General features: G+C 30.4%; 4 protein-coding genes across 4 annotated transcripts; 1 reads left to right on the forward strand and 3 right to left on the reverse strand.

The window, feature by feature from the left end:
- Positions 1-108: 108 nt before the first annotated feature.
- Positions 109-3,596, reverse strand: PWA37_001734 (uncharacterized protein; the record flags this gene model as incomplete). The annotated part of the gene is made up of 2 exons (XM_064858352.1): positions 109-2,805; positions 2,880-3,596. 2 exons carry the CDS (start codon positions 3,594-3,596, stop codon positions 109-111), a joined length of 3,414 nt encoding a protein of 1,137 aa, XP_064715059.1.
- Positions 3,597-4,604: 1,008 nt separating this feature from the next.
- Positions 4,605-7,952, reverse strand: KAP123 (karyopherin KAP123; the record flags this gene model as incomplete). The annotated part of the gene is made up of 1 exon (XM_064858353.1): positions 4,605-7,952. One exon carries the CDS (start codon positions 7,950-7,952, stop codon positions 4,605-4,607), a length of 3,348 nt encoding a protein of 1,115 aa, XP_064715060.1.
- Positions 7,953-10,472: 2,520 nt separating this feature from the next.
- Positions 10,473-11,132, forward strand: LSM4 (U6 snRNA complex subunit LSM4; the record flags this gene model as incomplete). The annotated part of the gene is made up of 1 exon (XM_064858354.1): positions 10,473-11,132. The coding sequence occupies one exon, from the start codon at positions 10,473-10,475 to the stop codon at positions 11,130-11,132; it is 660 nt and encodes a 219-aa protein (XP_064715061.1).
- Positions 11,133-11,611: 479 nt separating this feature from the next.
- TMN3 (Tmn3p) lies at positions 11,612-13,714 on the reverse strand (the record flags this gene model as incomplete). Its single annotated transcript, XM_064858355.1, has 1 exon — positions 11,612-13,714. The coding sequence occupies one exon, from the start codon at positions 13,712-13,714 to the stop codon at positions 11,612-11,614; it is 2,103 nt and encodes a 700-aa protein (XP_064715062.1).
- Between the last annotated feature and the right edge of the window lie 683 nt (positions 13,715-14,397).

Consider the following 14,397-nt stretch of genomic DNA (forward strand, 5'->3'; position numbering starts at 1 on the left):
TTAGAAGCAGAAAATGATACAAACAGGTTATGAACCATTCAAAATAACCAGAAATGAGTGTTAAATTTTAGTTGTCTAAAGGCCAACCAAAGCTTGAACAATCTAATTTTATTGCCAGTCTATAAAATTAAAGTCTATATCTCCACCTTCTACATTATTTGGAGATGCCCCTTTTTTATTGCTAGTATCATTTTCATGGCCTCCTCCAATATTAAGGTTACCTGAAAGTATGGAAAAAGATTCAACAGAATTACCATTAGGTATTATAGCGTTTAAACTGGAATGATCAGTAGTAGGAGCTTCCAAATTTGAAAAATTAAAGTCTACAAAATCATCAGTATCATTTTTAAATGAGGACTGTAATATATCTGGGTTCATTGAACTAGCTAGTGAAGTATCTTTAACTTGGTTCTTACCGTTTTCTTCAAAAATCTCTTCTGTGTCTGATAATGCGCCCATTTTTATAATGGTTTTATCTCTCTCATTTTTTTCACTTGAATTCTGGTGTTTGAAAACCCTAGATTTCTCATCTTTATCTAACACTGCTTCACTAATGTCTTGATTACTAGTCTTTGATTTTTTGGGCTTTCTTCCTCTTTTACGAGAGGATTCTGAGTGTTTTTCGTTCTTGTTCATTTCTTTTCTTTTTCTCGAATGTTGAATAAACTTTCCTTTACTATCTTTACCTGGCTCTTCTGTTAAAAATTGGTTGTTTTTTATATCAATAATACCAAGAGATGAATCAGATGACCTTCTTTTTATAGATGCACAATCAATATTATCAACTTTTTTATCCTGATGAACCCATTTATTTTGTGAAAAAGACGTATTAGAGAAACCATTTTCATGTACCATTGATGTGTTTTTAATGCTGCTCCTATGCGATTTATGACTACTATCTTTATCCTTATTAGTGTAATTAGTATCAGCAGAAAACGAAGATTGCACTGTGTTAATATTAGAGTTACTAGAATTATTTGGTAGGTCACCAGTCCTTGGAGAAACACCCCCTTGTTGAGGCGTGAATGTTAAATTTTCTGATACATAGGAAGGTACTGCACTTGTATTGAAGCCGTTATTTCCTATAGATTCTGGACTTAGGACAGTATCTGTATTTAGAATGCTTGAGTTTATGTACTTCATATTGTTATTATTTGACATTATACCATTGCTTTGAAAGTCTATTTTTGATTCACTTTTACTCTTGTTTAATCCTGATGTCTTTGAAGTAGTTGCTATGGAAGAACCAACTGACGGAGTAAATGATTTCATACAAGTTTTTTTCTTTGTATCGTACAATGATGGCTTCTTGTTTTTTATCCTCGATTTTTTAGTTTTATTATTCTGTGGAGAGGTAAGATCATTATCCAAAATAGACATATTGTTAGTGTCCCCTGTTGGAAGATTAGAATTGTTATTCAAGGTAGCATAATCATTACTCACTGATTCAAAATTATTTTCCGTATTATCTTCACCGGTATCTTGTATACTGTATTGCCTATTCTGGTTATTCACTTTTTTATCATTAAGAGGATTTTTATAATTGTTATAAGCATCAAGTTGATCTTGTTTAGAGAATTTTGATACAGCAGACTTTGTATCCCATTTATCACTACTACCACCTGCATTATAATAGTCGTTATAATCAGTAACAGAGTTGTAAAAGCCTTCCATAGACTTCATTGGGTTATTATAAACTTGTGCTGATCTCCATTGAGATATGTTGTTTACATTTTCGCATGGTGATGCCTGTTGAAATGTGGAACTATTTATTTGATTTTGATTCTGAGCTTGACCAAAGTATAACACAGAAGATTGTTGCTGTTGTTGCTGATTGGGAATCCTTTTCTGATATTGTTGCTGTTGCTGTCTTTGTTGTTCAATTTGTCTCTGAAGTTGTAATTGAACCTGCATTTGCATTTGTTGCTGTTGAACCTGTTGAACCTGTTGAAGAGGTAATTGGACATATTTAGCTTGTTGGTCTATCGGTAATTTTTGTGGAATAGTATTTCCATTACTTAAATTATCAAAATCAGGCTTTATTTGCTTTTGGTTCATATTTTGATTATTATTCCTACTCGTATTTCCATTACTGTTATAATTGCTATTAGTGCTTTTATTATCATAATCATTATTTTTCTTTGTTCTATTAAACTCAAAATTTGGTATATTATTATTACTATTAGTATTATGATACTTGGAAATCAAAGGTAACAAGGATAAAGGATCCCTTGAGTGCTCGCCATATTCACCTCTTTGTTCTGCTAAATTCTGTAATTTTGCGGCATATAACATCTGGGCCTTATATGAATTATCTCGCCTTCTTTGATTTGATACAATTTGATAATACTTATTAGCCACTTCAGTACCACCACGTTTTGTTATTGTATTAAATAAATCCCAAAAAATATGCCACCATTCAATTAAAAATCCTTTTGAAGTATTAGAATATTCGAATTGTGTAATATTTTTGGAATCATTCAATTTTGCTTCTTGCTTAAAAATAGTTGCTGATTTGTTAAACTTGGATTTTTGTAAAAAATCAAAAATATAGTTATTTAAAGTTTCCTTTGATTTTTCTAACTCTGTAAACCTGGTGTTGATATTTATATTTGTACTTTCAATATTGTTGTTATTCCAATGGGTACTTTTGTTATTAAAGTCAATGGAGCTACTATTATTACTGTTACTGTTACCATGAATATGATGCATTGTACCATACCTCCGACTTTTCATAAAATTAACTTGAGGTTGTCTATGAGGAACAGATTGTTGAGGATTGTATAAGGCATGTTGTTGTTGTTGCTGCGAAAAAAGATCGTGCAGGAATTGTATCCTGCTTTTTTTTTCTGCTCAGAGGAAGAAGATGTAGGGGCAACTGAAATAGGATGAGAATATGAAGAAGAGGGGGACATTGAAGAAGGAGCAGGAGCAGGAGCAAAGGAAGAATTAGGTATAGGAGGTCCTGCAGGTATAGGCTGAGTCATTATCCACTGTTGCATGGTTGGATCAAATGGTCGCCCTTGTTGTATATGATTCATATACAAAGGTTGCGACTGTGTTTGACTCTGAGGTGGATACTGCTGCTGTTGCGGTTGCGGTTGCTGTTGTTGTTGGCCTTGCTTTAGAAACATAGAACCTGCGTATTGTTGTGGATTAGGAACGTTTGTTGGTATGCTAGATACAGGATTTAATGTATAGTTTGGAGAATATGCATTTACTAAATGTTGCTGTTGTAATTGTGATTGTTGGGTGGGTATCTGTTGTTGTTGTTGTCGTGATGATGGATTCATATAATTTTGTCTAGATACAGGAACAAATACAGCAGGTTGCTGAGGAAAAGTATTGGTTGCAGGTGTGGTTACTGATGGATATACTGGTTGCTGAGAAAACATTGGTTGCGGCTGTGGTTGCTGTGGTTGTTGCGGTATTTGTTGTTGTTGTTGTTGTTGCGGTATTTGTTGTTGTTGTTGTTGTTGCAAGGGAAACATACCTTCACTTGGCGTAAATTGTCCTTGATAAGGAATATCATTTGTTATTATATATTGTTGTGATCCATTTAAAACAGCTGGTGAACCATAAGAGTTTACAGACATAATCAAAAATTAATTGTGATATTAACTTAACGTAATTAAATGATGAAATGAAATAATGATGGTAATAAAATTGAAAAATATAATCTAACCTCTATATTGATGGAATATGCAAAAAAATACAATTATTTTTTAAAAAAAAAGAAAACAAAATATCAATACAATTAATACAAATATATCTTTGATACTAACTATTACAACAAAACAAATGAATCTTAATTAAAGTGCAGAGTAAAATCAATAGAAAATGAAACAATTATTGTGCATACACATGCACACGGACACGTATAGATATGCGTGTTAAAGTTGTAGCCTATGTCTCAATATTTTAAGTAATTATTGGTCAACTTAATTGTCTGCTTCCCTCCACCCTTCTAACAGTCTGCTTGCCATTAGTTAAGACCAAAGTTTAATGCAGTCTAATAACAACTACTTTTGACAGATACTGTCGTTATTGGAATAATCTTCAAATTTTCTTCCTTATTTAATTTGAATTCGGATCCAAATCTTCAAATGACGAAAAAAAAAAAAAAAGCAAACAAACAAACAAACACAAAGTTATCACGTGATCAAGGTTTCGTACAACAAAAAAAACAAGGAAAATCAAGACAGGCGATGAAGGTATGGGTGTATCACTAGGAAATTAAAAAGTTTAACGGATGTCACAAAAAATCAAAGAAAGAACAACTTGACTATTTGAAGTTGTACAAGGATAAGATTAGGCTTACAAAATATGCTTCTGATAGTTTCAACAAACAATGATGCTTGGATCAATAGTGAAATTCTTATATTTTATTGACAAAATTATTTCTATTTTTTTTTTTGGGTATTTTTTGACAAACAATTCATAGTATACATTAAATGATCTACTTACGTATATGAACGTGAGGAAGTGATAAATAAAGAATGAGCTTGTGTTTATATTTTATATATTAAATATATTCAAAGAGATCAAAGTGCGAAACACTGTAAAAAAGCTATGCTGTATTAGCCACATCTCTATCTATACATCTAAGCAATTAATGGAGCTAAAACAGGGTTGGAGGCTACAACACCGTCATAGTTAGAGTTCAAGAATTTCAATAATTCAATAACTCTTAATTTCATTTCTTCAGTCTGGAATTGTTTTAATCTTTCCATGTTTTCTTCTCTACCCAATGTAGATTCTTGTTCTAATTTAATTCTTTCACTTTCTTTAGTGAAAATGGCAGCAAAAATTTCGACTATTTTTGGTGTTTCTTTAGTAATAATAGAGTTGTTATCTTGGTATAACTTCATAATCAATTCAAAGATTGGAGTATATTCTTCAAAACCTGTTTGGAATGGTAAATGAGATAAAATAGCTGGAATGGTTTGATCTAAAGGAACTAAATTTTCATGTTTTAAAACCATTCTTGCAACACACCCACAAACATTAGAAAAGGCTCTATCAATAGTTTCTCTGGTAGCCTCATCGTCCTCCAATGAAAGTGCTTTTTGGTCTGCTGTGTGTAGAATTTGATAAAGAGCTTTCAATATTGGTTCATAAACACTAGAAATATCAAAGGATGCATATTGACATAACAATCCAACACCATAAGCAGCATTACCTCTAACTTCTAAGGACTTATCAGTAGTCAATCTAATCACCAAAGCCTCTAGCATTTCTTGAATAAATGGATTTTGTTCTTTCATACCAAGAGCTAACTCAGAAACTGCACCAACAACTGATGACCTCTTGTTTTTAGATTTGGATTGGAATAAACCAAGAACAGTTGGTTTCATACCTTCAAACACTTTAGCAAAATCACCAGCTAAAGCATGAGATAAACTGACTAAAACTTCTAAAGCAACATCTTGTAAGGTAGCTTCAGTTTCTGATGCATCCATATCTTCATCTTTTGGAATATCGTCTTCTAAATCAATAGTTTGACAGGCATGAGTACCCTTTAAAACACTTGTGACTTGAACCAACAAAGTTTCTAAAGAAGAAGAATCACCATTATCCATGATAATAATTGGACCGAATTTCTTAATCATGTTAGCAAAGTCTTCTAATATAGTAATAATCATGGTGGTTTCAAATTCTTCAACCAAATTTTGGATAGACACTTCTCTGGCATTCTTGATAACCATTAACACGGTTTCATCAACATAAGAACCAGCTGGTAAGCCTTTTGGATATGATTCTTCTACAATTTTAGAAGCTAATAAAACAGCTTTAACAACATTCCAGATAGTGTTCAATGCAGTTTCTCTTAAACCATAAGATTCATCAACTTGCTTGTTCAAAACTTCTAAACTCTTTTCAACATATGGTAAGAAACTTTCCTTGGTACCAATAGCTAATTCAGATAAAGCAGCAGCAGCAACTTCCTTTTCATAAGAAATACCAGTATTGACGGTAAATTTACTTTGTAGGTCTTCTTCTGCACCACTTTCAGCAAGAGCAGCTAGCTCTTCTTCATCACCATCAAAGTTGAATTGATATTCTTCTAATTCTAAAGTTTTAAAAATTTCTGGTAAAATGGTTGGCAAGAAGGTAGCGAAATTTTCACCATAAACTTTAGATAAGTTAGCAATGAACGCATAACCTGATTCTCTTAATCTAGCAGAATCTGTTTTGATAGCTTCATAGGCAGAATTAACTAATGGTTCAGCAAATTCAGCAAATGCTTCAGATCTAACGGCTCTGGCCATAGTTGAAATATTCTCAAATGTCATAGCTCTTAATTCAATATCGTCATCACTCATACCTTCAATTTGACTACAATTTTGAATAAATTGTTCCAAATATTGAACACTCGTTTTGAAGTATGGAATAAATGCAGTACCGGATGCAAATGCAGCAGAACCAATGGCAGAGACAACGGCACATCTCAATTTAGATGACTGATTGGATTCTAACATATGGAATAACTTGTTCATTAATGGTTCTAAGTAGTCAGAAATAGCTTCGTAGGCAATGAACTCTAGTAAACCATCTAATGCAACAGTGGCATAGTGGTAGATGACAAAAAACTTAGCAGAATCAATTATAGAGATGATTAATGGTAAGTAGTCGGCATAAAACTTAGCTACTTCATCTTGTAACTCAACAGTCATTTGATGAACACATTTTAAAGCTGCTAATTGAACAATTGGTTCAGCATCCTTTAATCCAGTAATTGTAGCCGGAATAATCTTATCGAATTGAGATAAAATATAATCTGGAGAACCACCAACAGCAACAGAGATAGCCAATAAAATAGCTCTTCTTTCAAATGGATTAGATGATTGTAACATAGCAGGAATATGTTCACAAATAACAGCTGCAACCTGAGATGGTGGCAATTCAGCAGAAGCAAAGGCTATTAATCTAATGGCGACTAAAGAAGGAGTGTTTTCTTCATTTTCACCAGCTTCGTCTTCGTTGTTTAATTCGTCGTCGACATCAATTTCACTGGCAGCAACTTTTAAGGCAGTTAAAGTGATTTCTGGACCTAATTTACCTTGAATGATCTTTGATTTTCTATAAGATAAGGCAGAAATGACAAATTGAATGCCAAAGACTCTGACCTCTTCATCAATTTGGCTATTAAGGGAGATTTGTAAAGTTAATTTTATTAAATCAATGATGGCATTACCAGTTAACTGAGAGTCTAACAATAAGAAATCATTTAAACAATTAAAAATCAATTTAGCATTTGTAGCATCATCAGCCTTAATAACGGCATCCAAAACATTGACAATAGATGGAATTAAACCAGCAAACTTAGCAGCTTGATTTGGATCAATGTTTTCTTGTTCTTCAATTAAAGCAGAGACATTATTTAAGGCTTGTGCGGATAGAGATCTAGTTTCTAAAGAAGTGGTATCATTAATTGTTTGAGCAAATAAGTTTAATAGATCGTCAATATACACAGTCAATGCAGTGTTAAAATCTTCTAATAAGGATAATAAAATGAAAACAGCAGTCTGTCTATTTTGACTATTATCACCAGCAGCAGTTTGAATTAAACTTGGAACCAAATCTGGCCATTTGTTAGATTCTAATTCTTGATTACCAATAGCTGCAATCACACGAGCATTAGAATGACGAATAATCTCTTTTGGTTCAGTGAAAGCGGTTTGTAATAAAGACGATTTAATTTGAGTTTTTGTAGTTTCATCTAAACCATCCCAATGTTTTGAAACCAATTTTCTAGTTTCAACACCTGCTAATTGTTTTAAGGAATCGTTAGGGTTATTTTGAAGAATATGAATTAATGCTGGCAAAGTTTGTGGTTGGCTATAAAATTGGGTTTGTAAGACTTTAGTAGCCTCTTTTAACCCTGCTGAGTTTGGCTGAACAATAGCATTCAAAGCTTGCTCAAGTTGGCTCAAAAACTGTTGGTCCATCTTGAGAAATTGTTTTTATTAAACTTACTAGTTTTATCTCTTGGTTATAATGGATTATTGAATTAAACAATTCACAAATGGAAACAATGATGCTATGATCGTTTCTGTTTCTTTTGGATATAAATTCAGCAAACTTATGTATACGAAAAAGTAAGGTTATACTAACAATAGCTTGCAAATCTGTATTCTGTAACAAATTTGAATACGGAGAAGATGATTGATTTAAATAAACAAGGAATTATGAAATTATTAACTTGAAAAAAAAAATTTTTTTATTAAAAATCATCTCATCGCGACGTTTCTTTTTATTTCGTTTTTTAAATAAACAAACAAAAATATTATAAAGAAAAAAAGAAAAGAACACGCAAAAAAAAAAAAAAAAAAAAAAAAGAGAAACAAACATTAAAAGCGCCTAACTATTAACTTCCTTGCTTAGAAAAGTTGATTATTGTAAATATTTGTTGAAGAACCATAAAAGCAACTGAAGTGATGTATCTAATGTCCTGCTTAGAAAACAAATATAGAAAATAACAATACCTCCTTTAAGGAAAAATTATCATTTTATCTTGCAAAATTACCTACTAAAAAATTTTTTTTCAATGTAGCACGCTCAATTCTCATCTACTTTAGTGGTTATAGAACAAATCTTGAACTGTATATTCTTAAGTTGTTTTTAGGATGGTATTATATATTAAAATCTTTCTTGTGCCTAGTTTGTATATTGCTCCCTTCTTAAATATATTCTCTTTATGTTTAGAAACATCAATTTTCCTCCAATAAAAAAACTATTTCGATTAAATGGTATTTTTACATAACACAAATAAAAAATTCTACAACTTGAAATAAGGCTCTCTTTAACAATAAAACCACATAGTGTATAATTTTTCATGTCCAGAAGATGAAACTACTAACTATGAGTATTGTTTAGTATCTTACTATATATGTTGACGCAAGGCTTCGGAATCAAAAATTCTAGTAGAGTCCATTTTAGATTAATATAATAAGATAATGTAACTTACAATAGGATATTGGTGGTATTATAAGTTTTATTGTTATTTATAGTAGGAAATTAGTGATACTATAAATTGTTATTGTATTGCTTGGTCTTTTTCTTTCTACATAACTAATATACAAGATACGATATTATACAGTATACTCATTTTATCTTCGAATCTTCTTTAATATAAATTTTCATAACTTTTAATCACTTGGTACGGTGAATTTAGATTATCAAACAGAATTCTAATCATATTTCAACAATATATTTGTCTATTCCAAACATCATCAATATTTGATTTTTCTTTCTTGATAGGTTAGTTAAAGATACCGCGAAAATAAAAAATAATAATATTTTTTAGTGCTACCTGTTATGTGAAAGCTTTTAATAAAGATATTTTCGACTAAATGGTATTTTCAATATAAACTTTCATATCATAAATTTACTATTACTTGTAATTTAAAGAAGCATTATAATTGAAGCATAGATTCTGTTTTTTTCAACAATAAGTTTGGACATAAACAATCTTATATGGAAGAAAAAAATCGATATCTTGTTGACCTTAAAATTAATAACTTAATAACTTGTCACGAAAATTAAATGTATAAAATTTCATAAAATAATTATAGGTTCCTTACTTCATAAAAAAAAAATAAATAAATAACTATCAATTCTTCAATGCACAATCAAAATAACTTTGACTCAGTGTTTTGAATAAGAAAAAAAAATCATAATTATAATTGTCTATTATCACTAAAACTGTATTCATTATAAAATACTATTCTCTTGAAATCCTTTGTTATATTTGATAGTAACTCTCTTGGTAACTGCAAAACGAAAAACGCTTTTTCTAGTCACTTATAGATTGACATACTCTCTTGAACCTATTACTATCTTAACTGTTAAAAAATCCTTTGTAATTATCACAACTGACCTTATAACAGTATTTCTGAACTACGAATGTACTTAAATTGATTTTTTTATGATTTAATGGGCGGCTAAAATTCTTGTAAGTTCCAAATATAAATTCAATAAATAAAACAGCAAGTAGGGTTTCAGACAAACCCTAATATCTTATTCTTTTTTCAACGTTTAGTTTTTTTTTTTCGAATACATTGAAATTCGTAGTCAATGATATTATTAGCAAATCCTTATTTTTTATAAATCTCATTCTTTACGAGAAATTACGTTTTAAATGTCTTTTTTTTATTTTTTTTTGTCTTCTTAATGAAATCATTAATTACTGTCTGTTTTCCAATTCGAAGGATGGAAAAATAATGAATTGTAAGGCAGGTAGATTAAATGAATGTGTCGATCTTGCATTAAAGAGTGGTCTTATTACTCTTGCAATAATTAGAAACGTAGTAGTTATTATCAGTAATTACAAAACATAAATGATTAGGAAAAAAGTGTGTTTTCAATAAATAAAGGGGAAAAACGTACCTAGGGTAAAGACAAAATTCCAAACTATATATATACACATATATATATATATAGATAAATAGAGAGAGAGCGAGAGAGCCATGTTACCATTATACCTATTAACAAATGCTAGAGGACAACAATTAAGTGTTGAATTGAAGAGTGGTGAAATTGTAGAAGGTGTGTTAACCAATGTTGACAATTGGATGAATCTAACTCTGTCTAATGTCAAGGAATATAGAACCTCATTGTTAGTTGATGGATCTAGTACTGACCAAACTGTAAAAGAAGACGTGGAGATTCTTACTATGAAAGAAATCTACTTGAAGGGTATCTATATTAAATATATTAAGTTACAAGATAATATTATAGATAACTTAAAACAACAGATACATAACAACCAACATAATAGGGATTCAAACAATAGAGATTCTAGTGGTAATAGGAATTATCATAGAGGTGGAAACAGATATAACAGAGATGCTAGACATTATGGGGGACAATATCAAGGAAGCAAAAAACATTATAAGAGCGATATGAATAGAAGAAATTATAATCAAAATAATAATAGCAGCAACAACAGTCATAGTAATACTAATATTAATGGAAGTGGCCGTCAATATCATAATCAAATACAACCAAATGATTCTATTCCACAACCTAATATTAATGGTATAGGTGGATATGTCCAATATCATGGTATAGATATTAATACAAATAACAACAAAAATATTGATTCAGATCGTACAATAGAATTCTAAAGTGCAAGCTGATTTTTTAAATCCACATGTGTAGTTAATTATATATACATACATTAAAGAAAATAGAAAATAATGTAAAGGCAATAAATATAGATATTGTAGTTGTTCTACTTCTCTTGTTACAATATAGTAAAGATTGATTTTATTCGAAGTATATTCTAGCTATTACTAATTATACATGCAGTTTTAGGTATATTAATTATTGTATATCATAAATATTACATATATATATATATATTATAAATATAGAGAGTCATGGATATTGTATAAGAGAAGTTTATAGTGTAACTACTTAGTGTTCTTACTCATCTTTTTCGTGGCTATGCTTATTTTGTTTTAATAATGCACACAATTTAAAGAATTTGTAATATGTATCATTCTATCTTTTATTCCTTCAGTTAGAGTGGTACGATGGAAAAGAAAGACATTCCTTTAAAATGAAAAATTATTTATTATCATTATTATTATCATTATTATTATTAGTGTTTATAACGAAGTCTGAAAACATGCTTAACAAATGTTAAGGTTGCCACATAACCTAGAGAACCCATGGCTAACCCACACAAAGTGTTAAATAGGAGACTATAGCAAACGGAAAAGAAAATTGACGTAAATCCACGAATATTTAAAACCTTAAAGACATAATACAATGAATAAAATTCCATATACCAAGCACATGAACTTGATAATTGGAAAGATTTCCATCTCCAGGTGTTTGCATAATTTTCTGTCGATACTGTCATCATTAGATATGAGCTTATAATTGCAATCTCACATATAACTAAACATAACAAAATGATATTGGCTAATAAAAACCCATAAAAGAAATAAAAAGTCGTCTTTTCTAGCCAAACTGATTTATAAACATATTGTAATTCGACATAGATGATAAAAAATGGGAAGACACCACATAGGAGAATGACAATAACAGTGAATGAATCTAATGCCAGTCTTTTAACGTTAAGTATAAGTTTTCTTTTGATATTCTTTAGGAGATTGTTAGTTGAAGACTTCAAATGAATTGGATTATTATACAAGGTTTTTTTTACATCAAATGGAGACAGTTTAATTGAATCACTTCTTAATCTTGTGTACTCTTTTGTTCTATTCCTTTGGGCGAAGATACCACCAAAATAACTTAATGGAATACAAGCGATAAAATATAAAGAGATCAGTTTCACAATGGTGCCAAATGGCAATGCATTGGTAGAATCATGTGCCCAAATAATGCTATTCAGACAGATTGTAATGATCATAACAAGTCCGGGCAGCAGGGAACCACAAACAATGGGGAACATAGTTGTATTTACGATAATATTTTTTAAAGAACCCCGTCTGGTTACTAATTTATTATTTTCAATGGCTAAAGATGTGCCAACATAAGATGCCATAAATGCGCCAAGTATGAAAAAGAATACGGCCATGGATAATACGGTGTGTCTGATATTATGTAATTTGTTTAATGAACAGGAAATAGTTAAAGATCCGATAATTGTGAAGAGGAATTGAACACCCATTGATACTAAAAAGATGAAAATATGAGGTAAAGGTGATCTATCATTATGATACCAACTTCTTGCTATTACAAAGATTGAATTTTTCCTTTTCATTTGCACATCCTTTTGATGGGAATTATCTATTAATGAAATAGATTCGTTATAGTTTTCATCTAAAATATCTTTATCATTTTTATTGATTTTGATAAATATTAATGACACGATAAATGTCATTAAGAAGGCGATACCAATTGAGTTGGCCAGACTTATCCAATGGAATTTTGTAGAAACATTATTAGATAGTTCACCATTTTGGAAAAACAGATCATATCTATGATTCCAATCTATATCAAATTCTTCTCTCCAATAAACAGAATAAGTGAAGGGAATGTAAGTCAGTTCATTTGGATCCGTAGGGACAATAACCTCGTATTGTTCATAATCCTTTGAAGCGCCAGGACAGTGATAATCTGAGACAGATTTAGGATAGACTTCAAACCCAACAATCGTAAAATTATAATCGTCTATAGCATGGAATCTTATAACTAACATCAAATGATTATTAAGATAAATTTTGCCAGTGTCTTTATCTACAAAACCTAGTGGGAAACCTGATGCATAATATTTTTTATGATCAGTAGTCGATATAAAGGTAGTGGCAGCCGGCAAATCATCATCAATGAGCCATTGAACCACATAACCTTTCTGTATTAAATCTTTTAATGTCTGCATACCATCCTTTGTTGTCTTTCTCGCACAAAGTGCTTCACAGTCATTATCTTCGTTGAAGACTAATTTATAGTCACTCTGCCATTTACGATCGCCCTTAATAATTTCATTTAGTGATAAATGTAAAGGTTTCTTATACATGGTGGGAGGACAGGTGAAAGGTAAATCATAATATGCATAAGGTAGTTGCGTTACATCAGATTCGACTTTATTGACAATAATTTCAACTGGATCTCCGCTTTTGTAAATTGTCGGCGTTAACCAACCATCATCACTTGATAAAACCAAAGCAAATAGAGTTCGAAGTAGTCCGAGAGCTATTGAACCTAGTATTAAAAAAGTGTATGAAAACCTCATTTATTACTTAACCTAATTATTTTTATTCAATTATATTCCTACAGTTACTGCAATTAATGTAGTTGTAATTAGGACAGGAATTGTTATAATCTATTTAAATATAATATAATTTAGGTCACAAATAAAAAGAAGTAGAAATGATATTTATAGTTTGTTTGTCTAATTCTTTTATACTGTGAAAAAAAATAAAAAAAATAATAGGAAGAAATAAAAGGGAAAAAGAAAATTACCGCTGTACTTAACTAGGGCCCGAATTATTGTTAGTTGTATAATTAAAGATTATTGCTTGTAATAATTAGATCTTGTTTTGTTTACTTTAAAGCTAATCTAAAAACAAATAAAAAAAGGAAGAAAAAGAAAATTCGCAGATCCTAAAAATCTGTCGTGTTTTTTTGTAATCTACATAGAAAAAAAAAAAGATGAAACAAAAGAAAAGGAAAAAAAAAAAAACAAGAAAAATGAAGGCGTTATATAGAACAAAACTCATCACGATCAATCATTCTACATGCATATAAATCCATTTAAGGACTGTTTTTCTCACCAAATATAAATATTTCATCAAATAGATGATTCAGTATCGTATATATAAGAAATAGTTTTCTATCCTTGTTCTCTTTTTCAATTGGTATCTTGGAAACACATCATTCACTGTCTGTATCACAAATATATATGCATACACTTTT

This window comes from Arxiozyma heterogenica (assembly GCF_036370985.1).
Source record: "Arxiozyma heterogenica strain weizmannii chromosome Unknown scaffold_17, whole genome shotgun sequence".
NCBI lineage: Eukaryota > Fungi > Ascomycota > Saccharomycetes > Saccharomycetales > Saccharomycetaceae > Arxiozyma > Arxiozyma heterogenica.